Source organism: Tursiops truncatus, chromosome 19, assembly GCF_011762595.2.
Source record: "Tursiops truncatus isolate mTurTru1 chromosome 19, mTurTru1.mat.Y, whole genome shotgun sequence".
NCBI lineage: Eukaryota > Metazoa > Chordata > Mammalia > Artiodactyla > Delphinidae > Tursiops > Tursiops truncatus.
In genome coordinates this window covers 26,087,194-26,114,116 of record NC_047052.1, presented here as the reverse complement: position 1 = coordinate 26,114,116, position 26,923 = coordinate 26,087,194, and the positions used below count along the sequence as shown (strand labels likewise).

At 42.5% G+C, this 26,923-nt stretch overlaps 1 protein-coding gene and 2 pseudogenes across 1 annotated transcript; 2 read left to right on the top strand and 1 right to left on the bottom strand.

Annotated features, from left to right (window-relative positions):
* The first annotated feature begins 13,430 nt into the window (after positions 1 to 13,430).
* LOC117309108 (SNRPN upstream reading frame protein-like) lies at positions 13,431 to 13,688 on the top strand. Its single transcript, XM_033845226.2, has one exon. The coding sequence runs from the start codon at positions 13,431 to 13,433 to the stop codon at positions 13,650 to 13,652; it is 222 nt and encodes a 73-aa protein (XP_033701117.1). The 3' UTR covers positions 13,653 to 13,688.
* Positions 13,689 to 13,854: 166 nt separating this feature from the next.
* LOC101335208 (small nuclear ribonucleoprotein-associated protein B-like) lies at positions 13,855 to 15,655 on the top strand (annotated as a pseudogene).
* Positions 15,656 to 18,711: 3,056 nt separating this feature from the next.
* On the bottom strand, positions 18,712 to 19,138 carry LOC117309004 (programmed cell death protein 5 pseudogene; annotated as a pseudogene).
* Positions 19,139 to 26,923: the final 7,785 nt, after the last annotated feature.

Below are 26,923 nucleotides of genomic sequence, written 5' to 3'. Positions count from 1 at the left end.
TGACTGGGTTGTGTGTGTGTGTGTGTGTGTGTGTGTGTATGTGTGTGTGTGTTGGTGGCGTCAAGACTTATTATAAAGCTGTAATAATCAAGACAGTGAGTTATTGGCATAAAGATAGACAAACAGAACATTGGAACAGAATAGAGGGTCTGAAAACAGACCTGTACACGTACAGGTATACATGATCATAAAACAATGATTGAAAACGACTAGATTTTATGGTGTGTGTGTGCTTTCTGAGCCTAGAAATGTAGGCAGGGGTCTTGCATATCTTTTTGGAAAGTTGGAGTGTATTATCCTGAATGTAATATATAGTCATTGGAGAATAAAAAGGGAGAGTGACAGGATAAGATTGACTTTAGAAACATCAGAAAGAAGTGATATGGAAGATGGATTATAGAAGGGTAATGTTTGATTCTGGCAAAGAAGACGGGGTAGATTTGAGATGTATTTAAGAAGATAGAACCAATGGTCGTGTCTGGCTGACGTAATGGGTGAAGGATAATGGAGTAAGAGGTATAAAGGACAGCTCATAGATTTCTGTCTTGGGATTCTGAGCACAGACCCATGCCATTCACTGGGATAGGGGACAGGAGAAGGAGTAAGTTTTGGAGGGTACTTGATGATGCAATTTTGAATTTGTTGAGTTTGGGGTTCTTTGAGGACTGCTAAAGGGAGTTTCCCAGTACTCAGAAGGATATTTGGGACTAGAGGTGAGTGGAGAAGACTGGTATGCTAAGAATTTCGAAGTGTTCAGCATATGTGTGGAAATTGAAGCCATAGACTTGAAGCTTCACAGAAAGAGTCTATATAATAAAAAGAGAAAAGCATGGAAAAGGTCAAAGGTAAATCTAGAAAGTAACAGTATTTAAGGGATAAACAGAGGAAGAGAAGTCAGAGTGAATCAGAATTTATTTTTTGTAGGCGCCTAGGGGCATAAAACTGTCGACGAAAAAAATCAATAACATTAGAGCCAAATATGAGGATTGTAACCTGGGGAAAAGCATCTCAGAAAGCTCTGAGAACTGTTCCGTTGGTTAGAAATCAAGGCACAGTTATATGCTTTTTTTTTGAGACAGAGGGCTGTACATCAAATAACGTATTATTGACAGTTTACATAATCCAGATCTATGTGTCATCGTGGTGGGTCGTGTGACCCCTCACAAGATGAAGAAGGAATGTTATCTTTTAAAGAGTCATCTTGTTGATGCTAGGCGGATGTTGCTCTTTATGGTTGAGCAGGTATTCCTGCTGATGGAGGAGGTCTGGTTGATGCGTAATGTGGATACACAGTACACAGTGGGAAGGGAGGGGAGGCCAAAGGGCAGAGAATTTTTATGCTTAAATTTTTCGTGTCTTGCCATAAACATGAATTTTATTTCACAAAACTAATTTGGATTGTGTGTGTGTGTGTGTGTGTGTGTGTCTCAGTGACAGTAAGGGAACTTGTCTTGAAGCTGTGTTTCCATCAAAGCACATTGTTTTTACTCAGAGTGTATGTTAATGGCGGAGGGCTGTTGAAGATTAATGTTGTCACTTTTGCTTGACCACACTAAGACAGACTCTTTAAGGAGACTAAGCAGGTAGAGTCAGAGATAAGGAGAGAGTGGACATTGGCATCAAATGTTGGAGAGCAGGAAAGTAAGATAACGACTGTAGTTTGTCAGATTGCCAGCAGGAAACAGATTGCACTCTCAACTTGGGTAATTTAGGAGAGCTTAATAAGAGATCGTTTGCCAAGGAGTGAGAAAGATGCAGGGAAACTCCAAGCGACAGTGCCTTTCAGCAGGGCTGGTAAAGGGTGATGCCGTGATTGCTTCTCAGCCTAACAGGGCAGGAGGAAGGAGCAACTGTCGGAACCTGGCATGAGAGAGCTTTGTGGGAGACTGCCGCTGAAGGAGCTCTAAGCTGTGATGGAGGGGCTTTGCAGGGAGGTGCTGGAGGGTAGTTACCCTGACCCTCTCTTGACTCCTCCCCTTGCTGCTCTTGCCTGTGCTTTCTATCGGCCAACCCCAATCAGAAGCAAGGCAGTCAATGAACATAGTCCATATAGGTCAGCCTCTGGGGTAGAGCAGGTTGGAGGAGAGATGGGAGTGGATCTAAGAGGGGCAAACAAAATATACACAGCACAGACTGAGAAATATCTATTGGAATTCATCACAAGAGGTTTTGACCCTTTACTGAGGTCAGGGCAGTATTGGGGCAGAAGGTAGATGGTGGAGAGTAAATCATGGATGGAACAGAAGTGAAGAGGAGGAGTTACCGTTAAGGGAGAGCATTTAGGGAACGACTGGAAATAAATTTTGGATAATGGTTGGCAGATGTGAGTTAAGATGGCAGACCCTTATTCATATATAGAGTCACAGACTCAAAACAGTACCTTGCAAGATCTCCCTGTAATTTTCCAAAACTGTGAGAACAATAAAGCCCAGATCAATAAAAGAGACATCTTAGGACCAATCTGTAAGGAGATGTATGTATGTCCTGCTTACTGCATGTTCATTGAAACTTGTATATGCACATGAGCTCTGTAACATGCTGTCTCCCCCACTGGAGATTCTGCTTTAAATGTCATTACAGGTCTTCCTTGACTTACGGTGGGGTCATGTCCCGATAAACCCATCGCCAAAAACGCATTTTATACACCTAACCTACCAAACATCAATAGCTTAGCCTAACCTACCTTAAACGTGCTCAGAACACTTACATTAGCTCGAAATTGGGCAAAATTGTCTAACACAAATCCTATCTTACGATAAAGTGTTGGATAGCTTGTATGATGTATTGAATACTGTTCTGCAAGTGAAAAACAGAATGGTTGTCTGGGTACAGGATGGTTGTAAGTGTTACCGGTTGTTTACCCCCGTGATCACGTGGCTGACAAAGTAGGGAGCTGCGGCTCTCTGCCACTGCCCAGCATCAGGAGAGTATTGTACTGCATATTGCTAGCCTGGGAAAAGGTCAAAATTCAAAATTCCAAGTATGGTTTCTACTGTATGTGTATTCCTTTCTCACCATTGTAAAGTTGCAAAATTTTAAGTGTAGCCATCATCTGTATAACCTCAGTGCCTAGTGAAGTGTTTGAAACATAGCAGGTGCTCAGTGACAATGATTGAATACAAAAATGTTCAAATGTCCAAAACCCTAAAAACATCCCAAAGGCATAATCTGATGCATGAACACAATCAGTTACATTTAGAATAGCTAAAAAAGCTATTTATCTCTTCAGTAGAGCCCCATCCCTCTTCAGTATATGCTATACATCTCACTTTCATCACTCCTTTTGTTCCTCCCATAAGTAGTTTTCCTTAAAAGAGTTTTGACTCCTCCTACCCAGAGAAAGTTTGATTCTTATTTGACAAGTCCTATCAGCTTTGCACAAATGCTGGAACATCTCTCATGTGAATTTAAGTGTATTGCTAAACTCTTTCTCTCCATGAAGCTTCTTTGGAAGGCTTTTCTAGAAAGTAGTTTTTCTCCCATCTTAACTGGTTCCATTTCCAACGTGCTATTACAGTGTCTGAGTTCTAAGACTGACTGAGAAATATTTCCTGTCTAATTGGCTGAAGGGGGTAGAAAGTTGCTTTAAGTACTCTATGACTATTTTAGATATGGTTCTCTTGTTTAAGAGGTATTTTGACATATTTAAAAATTCTTGGTAATATTTTTGGAAAGAAAAGTATAGAAAGAATCTTGCTTCTTCTAACCCTTTAATTTTTTGACAATTTCCATTTCTCTGTTCTAAGTTACGCAATTTGAAACCAAATTCTACTTTTTATTTCGTTTACAAACTATAATATCACAAAGTATGATAAAAGCAAACTAGCCTGAACAACGAAATGTTAAAACATAACGAAACTTGGAAATTCTAAGTTCTAGAACAAAAGGTGAAATTAAAATCTCTATTATGAAAAGGAATCTGGCACATTTCAGTCTGGCCCCTGGGGCCTTTATACGACAGGCAGAAGCGTAATATATAAAAGATAGTAAATCAAGTTGAACTTGGTGTTTCTCAGATTTTAGTGGTTTGTTTTTAACCCTTAAGACTAAGCTCTCCAAGTAGTTATTTAAATTACCATAGTAGGATTAGTAGGCATAGTTGTGTAGAAAAAGCAGAATTTTCTGCTTCTGAAATGTACATATTTCACAGGTCATGTACTTTCACATGCCAAGATACATTAAAATTTTACTTGTTTAGGAATAGCTTCATTTTTAAGCTTCCAAAAGAGATCAGCTGAAATGATACACATTTTGCACATAAATATTGGAAGGGTTGAGAGAGTCAACGTGATTCTTGCCTTGTGGAGACTAGACACAGTGGATTTCCATGTTGTACATAGTCCTGAGTCTTTGTGGTTCCAAAACACACCCACTTTACAGGATGTGTTATAAATACATTGCTCCTCAAAATAATCACTTAACATTTGATGGTTATTAAAATACTGAAAAATACCTACTTTACTATTTGGATTATTTCATTCTGAACATATTATTTTTTTGGTGTATATAATGCTACTTAGGTAATTGAGTGTTTTTTTCCCCAATTGTTTGAGTGCTGCATATTCAATCTTCTGTAATTAAAAATAAATCTTCGAAATGAACACAGCTGTTATTTTCCCATATACTTTATTGAAAGTGATAAAAATGGATCAAATATAACCATGAATTGTGCCTCACTCCTGTGAAATATCAAGCTCCCATTTCCTTAAGCTTGGGGAGGTGTTTTTTGTTTTTTTTTTTTTTGAAATAATATGATACTGAAAGAAGGGAAATAAAATTCTTAGAAAGATTTAAAAAGATTATTAATAGATGGGATTTGAATAAGACTGATCAAATGCTGGAATGGATGCTTTCTTTTCTTTCTTTCCTTTTTTTTTTTGATTGCCCACATTGTCTGAAAACTGTTCAGCAGAACAAAGGGTTTTATGGATGAAAGACTAGTATGAAGAAACATGAATGTCATCTCAGGCTCTGAAAGACAGTCTGCTAATGAAATATTCTAAAAGTCATTTTCAAGGTGGTTGAAAGTTCTCACTGATGTGTACCAATGCTTTTGATAAAAAAATTATATATATCAAATAATTACACAAATGTTGGCTCTGGGGATAGAGAAAAAAGGTTAGCTTATATGCACCCAAATATTAATGAAAGATTTGTGTATCATTCTTTTCATGGGTAAAAATAATGAGACACCTGATAACATTACTTTGGTAGTAAATTTTTTACTTTTTACATATGAATAATGCCTTTTTCTGCTATCTAGGTAACGTTAACTAACTGTGATCTATGATTTACTACCTTAATGGTTAGCTCTTTATGTGCAAAGTGTAGATCATTTTTAAAAATTGAACTTTCCCAAAACATCCTTGAGTGAACTTTCCTGATATATGCAAGACGTAGTGACTTTTCCCCAAAGATCCACTGACCCACTCTATTAATATACATACCTGCCAATGACACCTACTTATCCTCTGTTCTACAGTATGCATTCTTTCTTTAGGATATATGTATCCTAAGTAGTTTTATATATATATATATAAAATCTCAGTAATATTTTTAGTGTATATATGTGTATATATATATCCCCATATATATATATATATATATAAGTATACCTGTCATATATATATATTTATATATATATATGACATATACATTTGTGTAGGTTTATAATTTGATGGTGGTCCAGTGGTAAAGAATCCGCCTTGCAATGCAGGGGATGTGGGGTTGATCCCTGGTTAGGGAACTAAGATCCCACATGCTGCGGGACAGCTGAGCCCTGTGCCACAACTACTGAGCTCATGCACTTCAACTAGAGCCCATGTGCCATAAACTACAGAGCCCATGCACCCTGGAGGCTGCGCGCCACAACTAGAGAAGAGAAAACCTGCACACCACAACTAGGGAGAAGCCGGCGCACCACGATGAAAATCCCGCATGCCTCAACAAAGATCCCGCGTGACACAACTGAGACCTGACTCAGCTGAAAATAAGTAAAATAAATAAATGTAATTGGATGAAACTTTATATTCAGATGTTCTTGGAATCTGTCTGCATCAGTTTTCTGTGACTTTGATTTTAATCATGCAAGGATGATGAGGACTCTCTTAAAGGAATGTCTATCATGGTGCCCCATACAGAGAGACCCTTACTTACGGTTACAGTGGTTCTATGACATGATCAAATTAATGGAGACATGGTTCCTAGGTTTCTTTAAACACTCCATATCAGATTGACCGTGGGGCATCTACTTTCTGCCCCTGTCACAATCCCAGATGACTGGCTAAATCACGGTGGTCTAATAACAAAGTTATGCTTGGGTGTGTGTTGGGCTTGATTACAAAAGGCAACTAATCTGGGGGATGGACTCTATCTCCGTTCCATTTTATACTTTCATGAATGAAATTTTAATTATATGCATTGATACAAACATAAACAAGAATTTTGCATGACATTTAATACGTTTGGGGACCAAACTGGTCCCAGTCTCTCAAACCCATCTGCCTTTGTACATATGTTATTGCCAGTTTATAATGCACTTTTCCCTTACACTTTCTTTTCAACTTGAAACTCCTTCTCAGCAGTCTAGATCAAAATGTCTATTTAGGTCTTCTGCCCATTTTTGGATTGGGTTGTTTGATTTTTTGATATTGAGCTGCATGAGCTGCTTGTATATTTTGAAGATTAATCCTCTGTCGGTTGCTTCGTTTGCAAACATTTTCTCCCATTCTGAGGGTTGTCTTTTCATCTTGCTTATGGTTTCCTTTGCTGTGCAAAGGCTTTTAAGTTTCATTAGGTCCCATGTGTTTATTTTTGTTTTTATTTCCATTTTTCTAGAAGGTGGGTGAAAAAGGATCTTGCTGTGATTTATGTCATACAGTGTTCTGCCTATGTTTTCCTCTAAGAGTTTTATAGTGTCTGGCCTTACATTTAGGTCTTTAATCCATTTTGAGTTTATTTTTGTGTATGGTGTTAGGGAGTGTTCTAATTTCATTCTTTTACATGTAGCTGTCCAAAGAAAATATGCAGATTGCCAACAAACACATGAAAGGATTCTCAGCATCACTAATCATTAGAGAAATGCAAATCAAAACTACAATGAGGTATCACTTCACACCAGTCAGAGTGGCCATCATCAAAAAATCTACAAACAATAAATGCTGGAGAGGGTGTGGAGAAAAGGGAACCCTCCTGCACTGTTGGTGGGAATGTAAGTTGATACAGCCACTATGGAGAACAGTATGGAGGTTCCTTAAAAAACTGCAAATAGAACTACGGTATGATGCAGCAATCCCACTACCGGGCATATACCCTGAGAAAACCATAATTCAAAAAGAGTCATGTACCAAAATGTTCATTGCAGCTCTATTTACAATAGCCAGGACATGGAAGCAACCTAAGTGTCCATCATCGGATGAATGGATATAGAAGATGTGGCACATATATACAATGGAATATTACTCAGACATAAAAAGAAACGAAATTAAGCTATTTGTAATGAGGTGGATAGACCTAGAGTCTGTCATACAGAGTGAAGTAAGTCAGAAAGAGAGAGACAAATACCGTATGCTAACACATATATATGGAATTTAAGAAAAAAAAATGTCATGAAGAACCTAGGGGCAGGACAGGAATAAAGACCCAGATGTAGAGAATGGACTTGAGGACATGGGGAGGGGGAAGGGTAAGCTGGGACGAAGTAAGAGAGTAGCACTGACATATATACACAACCAAATGTAAAATAGATAGCTAGTGGGAAGCAGCCGCATAGCACAGGGAGATCAGCTCGGTGCTTTGTGACCACCTAGAGGGGTGGGATAGGGAGGGTGGGAGGGAGATGCAAGAGGGAAGAGATATGGGAACCTATGTATATGTATAGCTGATTCACTTCGTTATACAGCAGGAACTAACACACCATTGTAAAGCAATTATACTCCAATAAAGATGTTAGGAAAAAAACAACCCACAATGCTGTATTCTCTTTGAAACATCAACTGACATTGTTACAGTATTTTTTTACATATGTATATGAGACAATTTCATATCATATTGTAATTTTCACGTATTTTTATACATATTATACTAGTCAGAGAGGTTCTAGAGCTTAGGGGCTAGTGCTTGCTCCATAAAAAAAAAAATCCCCAAGACCAAGGTAGGCACTCAGTGAATATTAGTTTTAAAAAATTGTTCAAAGGTAAATACGGGTATGTAAATAGGATATTTACAATTTATAAGAAAGGCTAAAAGAAAATGGAGACCAAGATGTGGTAACATTTAGAGATAGTTGAAAAAATGGAGTCACCTTGTAGAGAAATTGTGGTCCTTGTGCACTCTTTGTGGAAATATAAAATGGTGCAGCTGCCATGGAAAACAGTATAACAGTTCCCCCCAAATTAAGAATGTAATTACTATATGATTCAGCAATCCCACTTCTGTGTATATACCTAAAAGGATTGAAAGCAGGGTCTCAAAGAGGTGTTTGCACAACCATGTTCATAGCAGCATTATACATAATTGCTCCAAAGTTGGCACAATTCAGGTGTCCATCGATGGATGAATGGATAAACAAAATGTGGTGTGTACATACAATGAAGTATTATTCAGCCTGAAAAAGGAGGGGAATTCTAATGCGTGCTACAACATGGATGAACCTTGAGGACATTCTGCTAAGTGAAATAAGACAGATGCAAAAAGGCAAATGCTGTGTGATTCCATTTATATGAAGTACCCAGAGTACAAAAATTCATAGAGAGAGAAAGGAGTTTAGTTGCCAGTGACTCAGGGTAAGGGGAAATGAATTGTTTAATGGGTGTAGCATTTCAGTTTTGCAAGATGAAAAGAAATTTTGAGATTGCTTGTACCAAAATGTGAGTGTACTTAACACTACTGAACTGTATTAACCTCAAAATGGTTAAATGGCAAATTTTATCTTATGTATATTTCACCACAATTTAAAATAACTGACAAAGTCAAGACATCCTCATTATATATATCACAATTATGTCAGACTAATTCATCACAAAAGTATTTTAATATATATAACTTTGGTTATAAATTTTGGGGCAGCGAGTTTATTTTTTATTTTATCTTTTATTTTTTTAACATCTTTATTGGAGTATAATTGCTTTACAATGGTGTGTTAGTTTCTGCTTTATAACAAAGTGAATCAGTTATACATATACATATATTCCCATATCTCTTCCCTCTTCCATCTCCCTCCCACCCTCCCTATCCCACCCCTCTAGGTGGACACAAAGCACCGAGCTGATCTCCCTGTGCTATGCGGCTGCTTCCCACTAGCTATCTATTTTACATTTGGTAGTGTATATATGTCAGTGCTACTCTCTCACTTCGTCCCAGCTTACCCTTCCCCCTCTCTGTGTCCTCAAGTCCATTCTCTACGTCTGTGTCTTTATTCCTGTCCTGCCCCTAGGTTCATCAGAACCTGTTTTTCCTTTTAGATTCCATATATATGTGTTAGCATATGGTATTGGTTTTTCTCTTTCTGACTTACTTCACTCTGTATGACAGACTCTAGGTCCATCCACCTCACTACAAATAACTCAATTTCGTTTCTTTTTATGGCTGAATAATATTCCATTGTATATATGTGCCACATCTTCTATATCCATTCATCCGATGATGGACACTTAGGTTGTTTCCATGTCCTGGCTATTGTAAATAGAGCTGCATGAACATTTTGGTACATGACTCTTTTTGAATTATGGTTTTCTCAGGGTATATGCCCAGTAGTGGGATGGCTGGGTCATATGGTAGCTCTATTTTTAGTTTTTTAAGGAACCTCCATACTGTTCTCCATAGTGGCTGTATCAATTTACATTCCCACCAACAGTGCAGGAGGATTCCCTTTTCTCCACACCCTCTCCAGCATTTATTGTTTGTAGATTTTTTGATGATGGCCACTCTGGTGTGAGGTGATACCTCATTGTAGTTTTGATTTGCATTTCTCTAATGATTAGTGATGTTAAGCATCCTTTCATGTGTTTGTTGGCAATCTGTATATCTTCTTTGGAGAAATGTCTACTTAGGTCTTCTGGCCATTTTTGGAGTGGATTGTTTGTTTTTTTGATATTGAGCTGCATGAGCAGCTTGTAAATTTTGGAGATTAATCCTTTGTCAGTTGCTTCATTTGCAAATATTTTCTCCCATTCTGAGGGTTGTCTTTTCGTCTTTTTTATGGTTTCCTTTGCTGTGCAAAAGCGTTTAAGTTTCACTAGGTCCCATTTGTTTATTTTTGTTTTTATTTCCATTTCTCTAGGAGATGGGTCAAAAGGGATCATTCTGTGATTTATGTCATAGAGTGTTCTCCCTATGTTTTCCTCTAAGAGTTTTATAGTGTCTGGCATTACATTTAGGTCTTTAATCCATTTTGAGTTTATTTTTGTGTTTGGTGTTAGGGAATGTTGTAATTTCATTCTTGTACATGTAGCTGTCCAGTTTTACTAGCACCACTTATTTGAAGAGGCTGTCTTTTCTCCATTGTGTATTCTTGCCTCCTTTATCAAAAATAAGGTGACTATATGTGTCTGGGTTTATCTGTGAACTTTCTATCCTGTTCCATTGATCTATATGTCTGTTTTTGTGCCAGTACCATATTATCTTGATTACTGTAGCTTTGTAGTATAGTCTGAAGTCAGGGAGCCTGATTCCTCCAGCTCTGTTTTTCTTTCTCAAGATTGCTTTGGCTATTCGGGGTCTTTTGTGTTTTCATACAAATTGTGAAATTTTTTGTTCTAGTTCTGTGAAAAATGTCATTGGTAGTTTGATAGGGATTGCATTGAATCTGTAGATTGCTTTGGGTAGTATAATCATTTTCACAATATTGATTCTTCCAATCCAAGAACATGGTATATCTCTCCATCTATTTGTATCATCTTTAATTTCTTTCATCAGTGTCTTATAGTTTTCTGCATACAGGTCTTTTGCCTCCTTAGGAGGTTTATTCTTAGGTATTTTATTTTTTTTGTTGCCATGGTAAATGGGAGTGTTTCCTTATTTTCTCTTTCCAATTTTTCATCATTAGTGTATAGGAATGCAAGAGATTTCTGTGCATTAATTTTGTATCCTGCTACTTTACTGAATTCATTGATTAGCTCTAGTAGTTTTCTGGTAGCATCTTTAGGATTACCTATGTATAGTATCATCTGCCAACAGTGACAGTTTTACTTCTTCTTTTCCAATTTGGATTCCTTTTATTTCTTTTTCTTCTCTGATTGCAGTGGCTAGGACTTCCAAAACTCTTTTGAATAATAGTGGTGAGAGTGGGCAACCTTTTGTTGTTCCGGATCTGAGAGGAAATGTTTTCAGTTTTTCACCATTGAGAACAATGTTGGCTGTGGGTTTGTCATATATGGCCTTTATTATGTTGACATAAGTTCCCTCTATGCCTACTTTCTGGAGGGTTTTTAATCATAAATGGGTGTATCCTTACATTCCTGGGATAAACCCCACTTGATCATGGTGTATGATCCTTTTAATGTGCTGTTGGATTCTGTTTGCTAGCCTTTTGTTGAAGATTTTTGCATCTATGTTCATCAGTGATATTGACCTGTAGTTTTCTTTTTTTGTGACATCTTTGTCTGGTTTTGGTATCAAGGTGATGGTGACCTCATAGAATGAGTTTGGGAGTGTTCCTCCTTCTGCTATATTTTGGAAGTTTGATAAGGATAGGTGTTAGCTCTTCTCTAAATGTTTGATAGAATATTTTTAATTTTTTAAGTATAGTTCATATACCATGTTGTGCTAATTTCTGCTGTACAGTGAAGTGACTCAGTTATACACATATATACATTCTTTTTTTATATTATTTTCCATTGTCCTTTATCCCAGGAGATTAGATACAGTTCCCTGTGCTATACAGTAGGACCTTGTTGTTTATGCATTCTGAATGTAATAGTTTGCATCTACTAACCCCAAACTCCCAGTCCATCCCTCGCTCTCTCCCCCCACTCCCTTGGCAACCACAAGTGTGTTCTCTTTTACTGTGAGTCTGTTTATGTTTTGTAGATAGGTTCATTTTTGCCATATTTTACACTCCACATATAAGTGATATCACATGTTATTTGTCTTTCTCTTTCTGACTTGCTTCACTTAGCATGATAATTTCTAGTTGCATCCATGTTGCTGCAAATGGCATTATTTCCTTATTTTTTTATGGCTGAGTCTTATTCCATTGTATATATATGTACCACATCTTCTTTATCCATTCATCTTTAGATGGACACGTAGGTTGTTTCCATGTTTGGCTATTGGGAATAGTGCTGCTATAAACATAGGGGTGCATGCATCTTTTTTTTTTTTCTTTTTTTTTTTGCGGTACGCAGGCCTCTCACTGTTGTGGCCTCTCCCATTGCGGAGCACAGGCTCCGGACGTGCAGGCCCAGCGGCCATGGCTTACGGGCCCAGCCGCTCCACGGCATGTGGGATCCTCCCAGACCAGGGCATAAACCCGTGTCCCCCGCATCAGCAGGCCGACTCTCAACCACTGCGCCACCAGGGAAGCCCACATGTATCTTTTTGAATTATAGTTTTGTCCAGGTGTATGCCCAGGAGTGGGATTGCTGGATCATATGGTAGTTCTACTTTTAGTTTTCTGAGGACCCTCCATACTGTTTTCTGTAGTAGCTACACAAACATACATTCCTACCAACAGTGTAGGAGGGTTCTTGAGGCAGCTAGTTTAAATAGAGATTATCTGGTTGGTACAGAGATATCCACATGCAAAAGAGAATTTACTGTTTTATAATTTTAATACCAATCCATTAAGATGTATTTATTGCATATTCACAGTGTTTCATAGCCTTTAGTCATTGGGAGAAAGGATAAAAATGAATATCAAAAAGGTGACTGCCTGACTGTATTCTAAGGGTTTTTATATAGCGAAGTCATAGCTCATAACACATTAAGGGAATTGACACAGCTGCTTTGTAAAGTCAGACATTCTGGAATTGTTCTAGAATAAATCTTAGCTGAAAATTAACTCAAGAAATTCAGAGCACTGACACCAGTAAGAAAGGACAATGAGCTTTCCAGCAACATTCTTGGTCAGTTGGATCTACTATAATTGTTCTTAAATGCTCACCTAGCAGTTGCTTTAGCAATGCATCTCTCCAGGGGGAAAATGGCCAAACAGGAAAACCTGAGTGTCCTCAGCTATTTCTCAGCAGTGATGTAAGTCTTTTAAATCAGATCTGTCGAGTTTCACTTTCCTACCTCTGAAGCTGTTGGGGATGACCTAGAGAAAGGCAAGTTGAAAGGCAGCTATCAAAAGTGGGTTCAGGGGTGTGGCCACCCATGTGCAGCCTGAGCCAGAGTGATTGGATGGTGCTGCCGTGGCAGGAGCAGTGCAGAGTGGGGCGGCTGCTGGAGATGCCTGACCTGTTCTGTTCTGTTCTGAGGCCAGCGGTGTGATGGAGCGGGCCAGGGACCATTTACACCTGAGGTGGACTGTTGAACAGCACGTACCAGAGGTAGAAGTCCAAGTTAAACATAGAAGGATAGCCTCACTGAGCAGCCAGGCGTGTCACCTGTACCCGAGGCCATCTCAGCAGCAGCAGCAGCAAGTCCCTGTGGTGGATTTCCATGCAGAACTGAGACAGGCGTTCTTAGCTGAGATACCGAGAGGTTGTTAAAGCAGTATTGGAACACCCAGGTAGCTGATTTCAAGAGAACACAAACAAAATAAAAACAGGCTCTATCTACTGTTTGAAGCTTCTGCCCCAGCTTGCGTTGTTTGGTGGAGAACCTTCGACATACCTTAATCTGTAGCCTTCCCTTAGGTCTTAAGGATCCCGAAACTTTCCTGTGGGCATTGGATTTGGTGGAACAGCAATCATGACTGTGGGGAAGAGCAGCAAGATGCTGCAGCACATTGACTACAGGGTGAGATGTGTCCTGCAAGATGATTGGATCTTCACTGGCACCTTTAAGGCTTTTGACAAGCATACGAACTTGATGCTCTGTGATTGTGATGAGTTCAGGAAGATCAAGCCAAAGAATTCGAAGCAGCCAGAGCGTGAAGAAAAGCGGGCTTTGGATCTGGTGTTGCTGTGCCAGGAGAACTTGGTTTCCATGACTGTGGAGGGACCACCCCCCAAAGATACTGGCATTGCTTGGATATCACTTGCTGGAGCTGGAGGAGGCCCTGCGGTCGGCAGAGCAGCTGGCAGAGGTGTTCCACCCGGTGTTCCAATTCCCCAGGCTCCTGCTAGATTAGCAGGCCCTGGCCGAGGGGTTGCGGGGGAGGCATCCCAACAGGTAATGACCCTACAGGGAAGAGGCATTGTAGCAGCTGCTGCAGGTGCTGCTACTGCCAGCACTGCTGGAGCCCCAGCTCAGTATCCACCAGGACAGGGGACTGCCCCACACCTGTTGGTTGAGCAACCCTACCTGCAGGAATTATGGCTCCTGCACCTGGTACGGGACCACCCATGGGCCCACCAATTAGGCTTCCCCTACTTGAGGGACTCCAATAGGCGTGCCCCCTCCAGGAATGAGACCCCCTCCCCCAGGAGTAAGAGGTCCACCTCCACCATGAATGTGGCCACCAAGACCCTAGGATACTATTGATCCTTCTTAGTCACTGTTTTCCTGCAGCGCGTCTTGTGGAATGTGTGTAGTGTTTGTGAGCTTTTGTCCCCTCTGCTGCATTAATATTAGCTAATAATGCATAGAGCAATAAAGAAAAGTGGGTTCAAATGGAGGTAGATGAACTTCATCTAGAAATTTCAGAGCTTGATTGGGGATTGAGACAACTATCAAGAGGAAAGGTGTGGACCCAAATAGAGAACCAATACTGGCAAAATTAAGGGGAAGTAGGTCAGAGGAGACAAATAATACTAGATAACAACTCACAAATAACATTTATGAACCATAGACTACATCCCAGGCACTCTTCTAATCACTTTACTTGTATTAACTCAGTGAATCCTTTCAACAACTGTATGTGATAGATACTTACATTATTCCCCAATGTCTTACCTCGTATCATCCCAAAAGGAGACCTGGGGACAAGGATTTGGATTCAATCCCAGGGCAATGTCTTCTGTGAGAGAGTGGAGAAGTCAGTCAAGGAAGGGAGGAAAACCAAATAAGTTCTGTTAATTAGTGGTGTCTGCGATGGGCAACCAGGGCTCCAAATGCCACTGGAAATGCTGTATAGAATATGCCTCAGCATTGTTTCACTGAAGGACAGGGAAGCATTAGATTTTATCCGTCAGCTTCTACCCTTCATTAATTGAGGATTGCTTCTGAGGCATTAATTCCTAGGCACTGTCATGTTATCATATTCCAAGACATCATCAGGAAGAGAAGCAGTCCTTGGTATATAAGGAGCTGCAGATGGTGTCAGAGCAATGACAGCATCTGCTTCACTGAGTTTGCGTATGAGGAACATGGGACACAAAATTAACATCATTCAGTTTGGATTTATTCTAGAAATAATGACTATTGACTGAAGCTAGGTTTCTATATTCTGCCTGTGTTTACATGGGTAACTCAGTACAGCTAAAGCTGATGAAACAGACAAGAATAGAAAGACATCATACACATGAAATCCATAGCTAACAGTGAGACACAGTTCATTGGTTCATTCATTTATTCAATCATTTGTACTTTCATCCAAAAATTTATTAAGTGCCAGTGTTGAGTTTAGTAGTGTTTTATGCACTGGGGATGGGGTGGGGAGAGGGATATAAGGAGAACAATTATGACAAGATTTCTGTTGTCATGCAGCTGACATGTTATTGGAGAGACAAAATAAATAATTTCAAATGATAATGAATACGTTGAATAAAATAGACATCTACGTGACTAGTTACAATGCTAATAGTTACTCAGAGCACCAGCAACTTGGCCATAATTGCCAAAGAAAAAGGGAACATCCACTTCTTACCAGAATTAAACTCCTAAATATGATACTGAGGACTGTGTAGTTAGCAAGTGGATGGTGGTACAGCAAAGGAGAGGTGGATAAAGAAATTGGAAACACATTGCCAGCAGGGCTTGGTGCATACCTGCCCTGATTAGAATGATGAATTGTGATGTTTCGAAAGGAGGAAAATGGTTGTGTATATTATCCTATATTTAACTTTGCATAAAAGCATATCATCACATATTCTGTATCATTCATTTTAGTAGGTTGAGTGTGTGCTCAAATATGTGATAACTCTAGATCAGGGATTAAGAACTTCAGGGCATGCTTTTTTTTTTTTTTGGCCACTGCTCGACTTGCGGGATCTTAGTTCCCCGACCGGCCCTCGGTAGTGAAAGTGTGGGGTCCTAACCACTGGACCGGCAGGGAATTCCCAGGGCCTGCTTCTTTCTATGGAATGTAGTTCGAGTTACATGCTGTAGGTCACCCTTGGAGACTAGTCTGTCGTGGGATGTCTGTAATCAAAGTCTGCTCATGCATTCTCTCATTCTTTTAGTATTATCTTTATTCTCACTTTATTCTCACTATATTATTTACTGAGTGCCCGTATCGGGCAGGTGCGGTTTGGGGCACTGAATTGAGCAGGAGAGACGTGGTAACTGGAGCTCACATTCTAGTGGGGGAACCTGACGACAAGTAAACAAGAAACTGATCAACAAAAATGTTAACAACCCTTTCAATTCGGCCCCAGCAGGGTCCTCCAGCCCAGTGTCGTTGGAGCCAAATAGAATGATATACTGAGTTCGGTTCAGAAGCAAAGGAAAGTTTTATTCTTTGATCAAAAAATGGAGAGGTGCGAGCTCGCACTCTCCCCATGGGCCGTGGGCAGGGCTGCTAGGGTTCTCCTAGCGGGGAGGGGGGCCGAGTTCTCGCGGGTCTGGCGCAGGCGTGTTGCTCACGCTCCAGGTCACGGTGTCACGCATAGCGTCTCCGCCCGCGGGCTCGCCGCCTCCATCTTGAATCGCAGTGCTGTGCGCCGCCCCTGTGCACGGGGCAGTGGAGCTGAGGTGTTTGGCGCAGCTGTGTGGCTCGAGGAACTCTGGTCCAAAGGGCTGAATACAGGGCCTCTGCGTATAGCAGCCTATGGGCAGGTGAAAAAAAAAAAGGTAAGACACTATTAGCCAGCTTTATTTTTATTTCCTGGGAATTGTTAATGGGCTTTACCGGTGGCAAATCCCTCCTCTGGCGTTTGTCCTGCTCTTCATTCTCGAGGGGCGCTGAAGGGCGCAGGTTCATTTTCTGTAACTACTGCCTCCTGATTTCGGGCGTCGTCATAACCCGGGGGAGAGGAGCAGAACTCCCCAGCTCCCTTTAGCTATGTATGTCACCAGGCTTTGGCCCTAACTGTTCGTATCCCTGAGTGAGACAGTTTAACCTTTTGGAGACAGAGGATGTCACCGAATTAGACGTGAGGCTCCCCTCTTGGGGTCCTAGCTGAACCGAAGTCCCCCCGGCTTGGTCAGGGTGTTCTTTCCCCCTCGGTTTCGTGCTGCCAATAATGAAATTGAGTTTAGCGCAAGCAAGACCGGCTTTTATTCAATGGCCAGGGAATGGAGAAGGGTAGCTCATGCTCTAAAGGCACCGTCTTCCTGAAAGGAGGAAAGTGGGGGACTTTTAAGGGGTGAGAGGTAAGTGCGTCATCAGAAACTGGGGAAAAGGACAGAGATTTCCAGGAACAGCCCGGGTATGCGCAGTCCCTCAGGCCCTCTTGCACACGCAAGGCCCTCTTGCACATGCACAAACTGTGTCTAGCAGAGTACAAATGCTCCTATGGGTGGAGATCTTAGTGTGGTAATGAAGTAAAGGTAACTTGCAGACATTTCCAGGTTTCATCTGCGCAGGTGCGTTCCTGCGGTCAATTCAGAGCCGGTTTGGGGCGGTTGACCACTGTATCTCTCAAAACATATACCTCTCAAAGCACTGCTGCAAAACATCTCTGCCAAACACCAGGTACTTTTGAAACAAACACAGAAATGAATCTGGGCAGGTGTTGTTCAGCTCTCAGGAGTTGGTATGGAAACAGATAAATGAGGGGAAGAAAAGCGGTGACCTTTAGTTTACTTTGCCTGCTACCTTGGATCTAGCCAGTTTGGTCTGGTTTTGTTGTGGGCCTTTGTGGCATCCTGTTGATAGAACACAACTAGCTTCTATATAAAAGCAGTTTCTGCACCCAGGGCCTGGGCCGCATGGCATGGGTGACAAGGACACCAGTTAAGTCAAGGTACATGGCCGACATATTAGCAAGAGCAGCATGTCTCAACTATCTGACTGATTATACTTTTCATGCCAGGAGTTACCGTGACCTCAACTAACCAATTATATAGGGCTTCCCTCCCATAGTGAGTTTCTTGATGAGCCTCCCTGATGGCTTGACAAGCTGCAGTTGGGGAAAGAAGTATGGCTCGTGTTCATTAACTAGCCACCCATGGCCTCCTAGATCTCTGATGAAGACCTGTTTTTGCACTTTGTCTGATTCTTCCTTTATGCAGATTGGGGAATAATTGGATGGATCTGGCCTTCGAGGTATGAGGGGTAGTTGCCAAGTTACTAGTTCTCTGGCCACCCTTTTGGCAATCGCATCTGCCTTGTTGTTTCCCTCTGCATCCCCCTTTTGGCGACCCCTACGATGAGTTACTACCACCTTTTTTGGAAGCTGTACTACTTTTTTTTTTTAATTTTGCATAACAAGTTTATTTTTAGAAGGCATATAGACGATAAAGTAAACATCCCATCAAGATCTTAACTTCTGCCAAGTGTTATCTATCCTAGAATTGCTCCATTAAGTCCCAGTGTCTAGACGTCTTAAATTCAATAATCGTCATCTTCATCAGAGTCCATTACTTTTCTTCTGTTGAATTTAACTGTTGTTTTCTTTTCTGTTTGTTGGCTTACCTTTTCGAGGATTTCTATTAAACCTTGTTCTGATACCTTCCCACTTAGTTGTCCATACCGTGCCATCTGTATAAGGCAATTCTCTACTGCTTTAGTTTTCTCAGGCTTTACAAGTGCTAAGTTACTTAATCGGGCCCGGGCTGACTGATCCAGAACTTGGGCTAAGGCACTGTTTCTCATTTCTGCTTCCCTTTGCTTTGCTTCCGTTGTGCTACATGGCCAGGGTCCCTGTGCTTCGCCTGCAGCTCGGCCCGCCTTGTGCTTCCTCAGCACCTCAAGCTCCTCCTCCGCCATGGTGTGGCCGTCTGGAGTGAGCAGCCGCGGCCACGCTCCAGCCCACCCAGAGAGACCTCTGGGAAGCTGTACTACTTCTGAGAGCTTCAGTATGCTTAAGCCACGTTCCAGATGTTTTTTCTCCGCAGTAAGCATACCTCTTTCCTTCCAAATAGCCCTATGTGCATGGAGGATGGCATATGCGTACTGGGAATCTGTGTAAACATTGAAGATCCTCCCAGTCCTGAGCTCCAAGGCTTTTGGACAGAAGTCCCTGGAGGGTAGCCCTCTTGCTTCTGTGACTCGGGTCCAGGAGGTTACAGTGTATCCTGCCAGACTTCTCCCCCTTTCATAAAACTGCTCCTGTTTGTGAACCATTCCTTTTTGGCATTTGGAAGAGGCTCACTTCCTAGCTTGGGGCAACTGGAATAGATGGTGTCTGTGGTTTCTATACAGTCATGCTCCAGGGACCCCATTTCTGTGGGTATCAGGGTGGCAGGATTTAGTGCGTGACAGGTTATTACGATAGCCACTGGATTGTCTAAAAGCATAGTCTGAACTTGAATCGACCTTCCAGGGGATAGCCATTCTGTTCCCTTAGAACTTACTAAAACGTGAATCTGCTGTGGAGTCCATATAGTGAGTGGCTGACCAAACATTAACTTTTCAGCCTCCTTTATCAGGGCTGCAGTAGCTTCCTCAGCCCGAAGGCAAGGAGGCCATCCCTTTGTGGCTTGACCTAATTGTTTAGAGAAATAAGCAACCACCCGAGTAAGGGTCCCAGGTTTTGACCTAATACCCCGAGGAGATCCTCCTTCTCTCATGAATGTAAAGGTCAAAGGGTTTAACTAAATCTGGGGGGGGGAGGCTAGGTCAGGGGCCTGAAGTAATTGCTTTTTCAATTCTTGAAAGGCCCCTTCGCATTCTGAATTCCATTCAAAACGATCATCATACTTTCCTTTGAACTTTTTATATAGAGGCCTAGCTAATGGACCATAGTTAGGGATCCAGATGTGGCAAAACCTGGCCATCCCCGGGAAACCCTTAAGTTGTCTTCTAGTTTTAGGAGGAGGTGAAGCTGCAAATGGCTTCTTTCCTTTCCTGGGGTAGGCTTCTCTGACCTTCTGTGAGAATGAAGCCTGAGTGGGTCACCATAGTTTGTGCTGTTTGAGCCTTTTTCTTGGACACCTCGTATCCTTTATTGGCTAGGTGTTTCAGGATGGTTCAGAGCCTTCCTTAATAAGCCTGGCGATCAGAATGTTGTCTACATAGTGGAGGAAGGTTCCCTCCTCCAGATGTCGATCTTTCAGGTCTTTAGCTAAAGTTTCTCCAAAGATGGTGGGGGAATTTTTGAACCTTTGGGGCAGGACTGTCCAGCAGTATTGTTTTTTTACGTGTTTGGGTCCTGCCACTGAAAAGCAAAACTTTCTTGTGAGTCTGGGGCTAATGGAATACAGAAGAAGTCATCTTTTAAATCGAATACAGAATACCAGGACTTGGGGAAAATACAGTGGCCAGCAGGGTGTAGGGGTTCGGGAGGACTGGATGTATATCCTTGGGGGCTTCATTGACTGCCCTGAGGTCCTGCACCACCTGATATTCCCCATTGGGTTTCTTTACAGGGAGAATGGGTGGTATGACAGGCTTATTAGCATGGTCTAATTAGGTCCTGGTCAGTTAGGCCCTGTATAACAGGGGCAATGCCCAGAAGGCCTCCTGATGGAGAGGGTACTGTTTTCTGTTGGGCCGTGTGTGTCCTGGTTTTTGATGAACTATCATGGGACTGGCTCCTCCAGCTTGTCCTACCCATCCCTAGGCTCATACCTTGGGATTTACTCCATGGAGGTCGACTTGCTCTGTGTGGGGAGGTTTGTCCTCACCTGTTAACATTATCATCTTGTACCCCCTTTCTAGGGGATGCCAATCTCTAGTTTGTCTCCCATTAGGTGGATAGTATCCCCCAATTTATGTAAGATATCTCTTTTTAGCAGGGGTATAGCACATTCAAGAACATATAGGAAGGGATAGGTGAGTGTGTATTCATCCAATTTACATTCTAATGGCTCTGTGAATGCCTTTTCTTGGGCCTTCCCTGATACCCCCATAATTTTACAACTCTTATGACTGAGTTTGCCTGATCTGGTGTTCAGAACTGAGTAAGTGGCACCAGTGTTGATTAAGAATTCGACAGGCTTTTCCCCTATGTCCACTGTCAGCTGGGACTCCTCGGGGGGCTCAGTTGAAGTGCCAGCTTAGGAGCCCCTGACCCCATTATTCTTCATTGGCTTGGACCATCTGCCTTTGAGCGTGGTGGCTGGGATCTGCCATTTCCTCCCCCCTTCCGGGGCAGCGAGGTCATTCTTCCTTCCAGTGTCCCTCTTGTTTACATATGGCACACTGATTGGGTCCTTGTTTCCTCGGTTTGCTATCCCTCTGTGGGGGTTGGGGGTCACTCACTGGAGTTAAGAGTCTCCGTGGGCAGTTAGTCCAAATTCCCGTGCCCCCCCGTTGACATTGGAGGGCAACGGCCAGTGGGTGGACTTGCCTCCGTGCCTTTTTATCCTCTTTTTCTCCTCTGTATCACTGTTATTAAACACCCAATAGGCAACCTTGACCAGGTGAGAGGTAGGAATATCTGGTTCTATTTCTAATTTCTGAAGTTTAAGCCTAAGGTCAGGAACGCTTTGGGAAATGAAATATGACCTCAGGATTGCATTCCCTTCCAATGACTCAGTCAGTGGTCATATAGATTCAGAGACATTCCCTGAGGCGCTCTAGGAATGCTGAAGCGTTTTCCATTGGCTCCTGGTTGATTTCCCTTATTCCAATTTGTTTCTTTCCTGCTGCCTGGATTCCCTTTAGGATCATATTTTTATAACAGTCAGTCTCTGTCTTCTACCCGCTTCTCCATGGTCTCAGTGGTCCTAGTTGGGTTCATTATCTGGGACCACTTGCTTCCCTGGTCTGAAAATAGCATGACCTGCATGATTTCTGTTCTGTCTGCTCCTCTCAGGCTTTTGAAAAGACTGTGACCTTTTCTTCCCCCATTAAGAGTACGTTGAGGAGGCTCTGAATGTCAGCCTAGGTGGCGTCATGGGTCTGAAACGTTCCCCTAATCAGATTCAGGAACCCCTCTGGATCTTCTTTCAACCCCTTACTATGACTTTTCCAGCTACACAGATCCAAAGTGGTAAATGGGATGTGTACCTGGATGGGATGAGAGCCCTCCTTCTCCAGCAAGGACCTGCCTCAAAAGGGAGTACGTTTCCTGGTGGGGTGTTGGCCCCTGGCTGGTAATTAGTCCTGCATTGTGTAGTTCTGGACTGGATTCTGGAGGGAGGGGGCTGGCATGGAGGGGGCCCTTCAGGCCTGTGGCCCCAATGGGGACATATGAAGGAAGAGGGCAGGGAGGGAGCAGTAGGAGGAGGGTTAGGGAAGAGATCAAGGAGGTCCTCAGGGGAGGGTCAAGGACATATCAGCGGAGGAGAGCCCACATGCCTTTTGAAGGCCTTTGTTCTGATATAAGGCCATAAAAAAATAACCGGACATAGGGAGTTTCACCCCATTTATTTTGTCTCTGGCATAGCAGGTCCAATTGTAAAATAGTGTAATTTAGAGATCTATGGACGGGACAACTTTCCCCATCTCCCAGCTGGTATTGGGGCCAGGCTGTATCATATAGGAAGCTTAAATGTTTTGGGGTCAGGAGGTCATACCTGAAAAACTGCCAGTTCTGCAGGAGGCACCCTACTGGGCTGTCCTTCAGTATGGTAGATATTTGGTTCCCCGTACCTTAGATGTTCTGACTTGAATTTGTTTCCAGCTACTGAGAAGGCAGTTAGAGTGATTTGTTGGCACAGAATTGTCACAAGGTTTGACCCAAACAAGATTTCTGAAATTTGGAACCAGCACCAAACTGTTAATGGAGTCCTAAAAAGCCCCAAATAAGGGACATCCAAATGGCATGGACTCTGATATAACTGGGGGTCCCCCTTGAATTTGTAATGGCCCATGCTTGAGATAGTTCTTCCTCAGTCAGGATATCCCACAGGAGGTTAGACAGGACATCCTCCGGACCAGAGTAGCTTAGCCACATTAGTTCCTGACCACCTTGGTTCCTTAGGGGGTGGCATAGCTCTCTGAGGTGGGGGTCTTCTCTTTCCTCCTTTTGGCTGAAAAGGAGGAGTTTTCAGACTTCCCACTGGGTGAGAGTTAAAGGCCTGAGGGATCCCTGTAGGTTATTCACCAGATTGCTGGGGCAGCTGGGATTCTGTGCTGATACCGGGAGGAGAGCCTGTGGGAACCTTGGTTGATAAAGAATCACTCAAGTGTCGCCTTGTCAGCCGAGGGAGAAGAGGTCGAGTGGTGGGTGTTTCTTGTTCTTGTCAGCAGCTCAAGAGCTTCCTAATAATGGGGTTCCTGGTCTTGCGGGTGGCTTGCAGTGCTCCCTAGTCCACTTAGAGGAGCTAGCACTGACTGGAAGAGAGATCAAGTCACCGGTTGCATACCTACCTTGGGACCCTTTCTCACTTGGGCGTCTGCAGTGCCTTTTCCTGAACTCAGATTGCGCGACCTTGTTCCTTTTTGTCAGACTGTCCTCAATGCCTGGACATCTTCCTGGTCTCGCCTCTTGGCCACTTTCCTTTACCAAACTGAAAGTGACTAGGGAGGATGGTACTGTTGACCCCTGAGGTTGGCAAGGATGGCAAAAAGTCCTGGTGCAGCCCCTACTGCCTTGTACTGGGATTAAGGGGACAGCACTACTGCTGAGGCCACAGGCAAGACTGCCTGGGCTTCCTCTCATCCCCACCATCCCCGGGCATCTGGTACCGCAGGAAGGCCAGCCAGAGGCAGCAGGCAGACATACGTGAATTTCAGTCTCTGATCACCACCGATGCCCCAGTGTGATCACCTCAAGGGGGCGCCGTCCAGATTACTCTAGGGGCTACCCTGTGTGTACACCACAACTGGGTATCAGGCTGCTGGGCAGAGTTGCTCTGAATTCGGCCTTAGGCTTCCTGCTGTTCTATCAAAGACCAAAGACCAGAGTCAGTCATCCTCACAGGAACCTCCCAAAGCCTCAGCTGTCCTCCCACTGGAGCTAGGGTGAGCCCAGAGCCTAGTGGATAGGTGCAGGGGAAAAGGCCACAGTGCATCCCACCTGGGTTGCCTAAATTTGTTACTGACCCTTTCTCCTGCCTGGTGTTATTGGAGCCAATACTAAGACTAAGTTTGGTTCAGAAGCAAAGGAAAGCTTTATTTTTTGATCAAAGAAGGGAGAGGTGCAAGCTTGTGTTTTTTGAGTACACACTCTTCTGGGCAGGCCGTTGGTGGCAGGACTGCTTTACAGGGTTCTCTTCAGCGGGGAGGGGGTGGAGTTCTTATGGGTGGACTGCAGCTGTGCTGCTCGAGGCTCCAGATTGCAGTGCATCTCTGCACATGGCCCACTGTTGCCATGTTGAATTGAGGTGTCGTCACAGCACTTCTGCTGAGCTGAGGTGATGGGCATAGCCATTCTGCACAGGGAACTCTGGTCTGAAGTGCCGGATGCTAGGCCTCTGCGTGGGGCACCCTATGAGTACAAAGGAAAAAAAATGGTTTGACTTTATTTTATTACCCAGCTTCTGTTTTTATCTCCCGGGAATTGTTAATGGGCTTTGCCGGTGACAAAATCATCACACTAGTTGTAAGAATTATGAAGGAAATGAAGTAGGTTATGTGAAGGATAAATAACCAAGTACTGGGGAGGGGTGACATTTGATGTAGCTGGTCAGTGTCTCTGAGAAGGGGACTTTGATGGTGGGGCCTTAAGGACCAGGGACCAGTCACATTGAAAAGCCAGGAGTGGATTGCTCAGAGCATGAACACAGAAGATAACCATTCCAAGGTCCTGAGACTGGAAAGGGCTTGGCTTGTCTTAGTTTTAATAAGTCAGTGAGTGAAGGGTGAGGAGTGTCCGAGAAAACGGAAAAGGTTGGCAGGAGTTAGACCAGGCCCTCCTGTTCACTTGGCCAGTTTAGTGTTTATGTGAGAGAGTAAATTTAACTTTGGTTTTTTACACACCAACCAGATGCAAAACAGACAACAACAGCAAAACCGTGTCTCTCTAAAACTAGAGGGAGAAGTATCACATTCCTGGAACTGTGTGCTCTGGTGTCTCCTCCCATCCACATGAACCATGTCAGTATATCATCTCTAGCTCCTAATTCAATGCCTGGCCTGTATTAGCATTCAACAATATGTACACAAATGATTTGTAATTGCTATGAGGTATTTTATGTTTCCTGTTCTATCAGGCATGCTTAGAACTGTGGGATTAGCACATAGGATTAAAATGATTTTAAGATAAGAGACTTTTAAGACACTATACAGTTGATCCTTGAACAGCCTGAGTTTGAACTGCGTGGATCTGCTTATCCATGGATTTTTTTTAATAGTAAATACTACAGTACTAAACAATCCCCGGCTGGTTGAATCTGCAGATGCAGAACCTGAGATACAGAGGCACCACGTATACTGATGGCCAGCTATAAATTATAAGGGATTTTTGACTGTGTGAGAGGGTTGGTGCCCTAAGCCCCTGCTGTTCAAGGGTCAAATGTGCAGTCTTTAAGGGACCAGTGAGCCACTAGAAATCACAGAGAGCCTCCTGGGGCAGACGGTTGTTGATACGTTTTGACAACTTATTGATTATTTAAAATTAATTAATTATTATTTGGCTATTAGCTAGTCCTTATCTCACTTATAATATCACAGAAGTGTTTTTTTTTAATTGGAGTATAGTTGATTTACAGTGTTGTGTTAGTTTCAGGTATACAGCAAAGTGAATCAGTTATACATGTACATATATCCACTCTTTTAGATTCTTTTCCCATATAGGCCATTACAGAGGAGGATGTTTTTGTTGATTCATTCATCTAAGGTACCTATAGAGCATCTCCCTCATGGTAGGCATTTATGCTGGATGCTGGGGAGACAAAGGCAAGTGCTACATGGTCATCATTCTCACCACTTAAGGAGTGAGTTGAATATAAAAAAAGGAAATGTTATACAACATCAGTCATGCAGTTACAGAATCTCTAGAATGTGCAGTGCTGTCATATACAGTGGTGCAGTGAGGGTCTAGTCTGGTAGGGAACATATGCAAAATAGCTGTCATGCAAATCACGGCATGCTGACATTTATCACCAACAACTGTTAAATGATGTCAAATGATAGGCTTGTTTGTATGTATAAATGACAGAAACATAGCAGATTCTTGGGAGTGTACTAATTCTTAGAGATTCTTAATACTTCACTAAGTAATGAGATATAACATAGAGGGTTTTTAAAAGAACTATTTCAATAAAAAAAATTCCTTTCATAAGATACTGAGAAAATTCTGATTAAAAGATGAACATAGGGCTTCCCTGGTGGCGCAGTGGTTGAGAATCCGCCTGCCGATGCAGGGGACACGGGTTCGTGCCCCGGTCTGGGAAGATCAAACATGCCGCCGAGTGGCTGGGCCCGTGAGCCATGGCCACTGAGCCTGCGCATCCGGAGCCTGTGCTCCGCAACGGGAGAGGCCACAACAGTGAGAGGCCTGCGTACCACAAAAAAAAAAAAACAAAAAAAGATGAACATATTTTTGACCTTACAAATATACTCCTGGGAATATTTTCTGAAGATATATGTGTAAAGATTCAGACACAGAAGTTTTTTGGGTTTTTTTAATGCTTTTCTCCTTTTTATTATATCAACATGCCAAGCATACTCCCTTTTCTACCTCTTGTTTTACTGTATCTGGAAGGCTTGTCGCCCAGATTT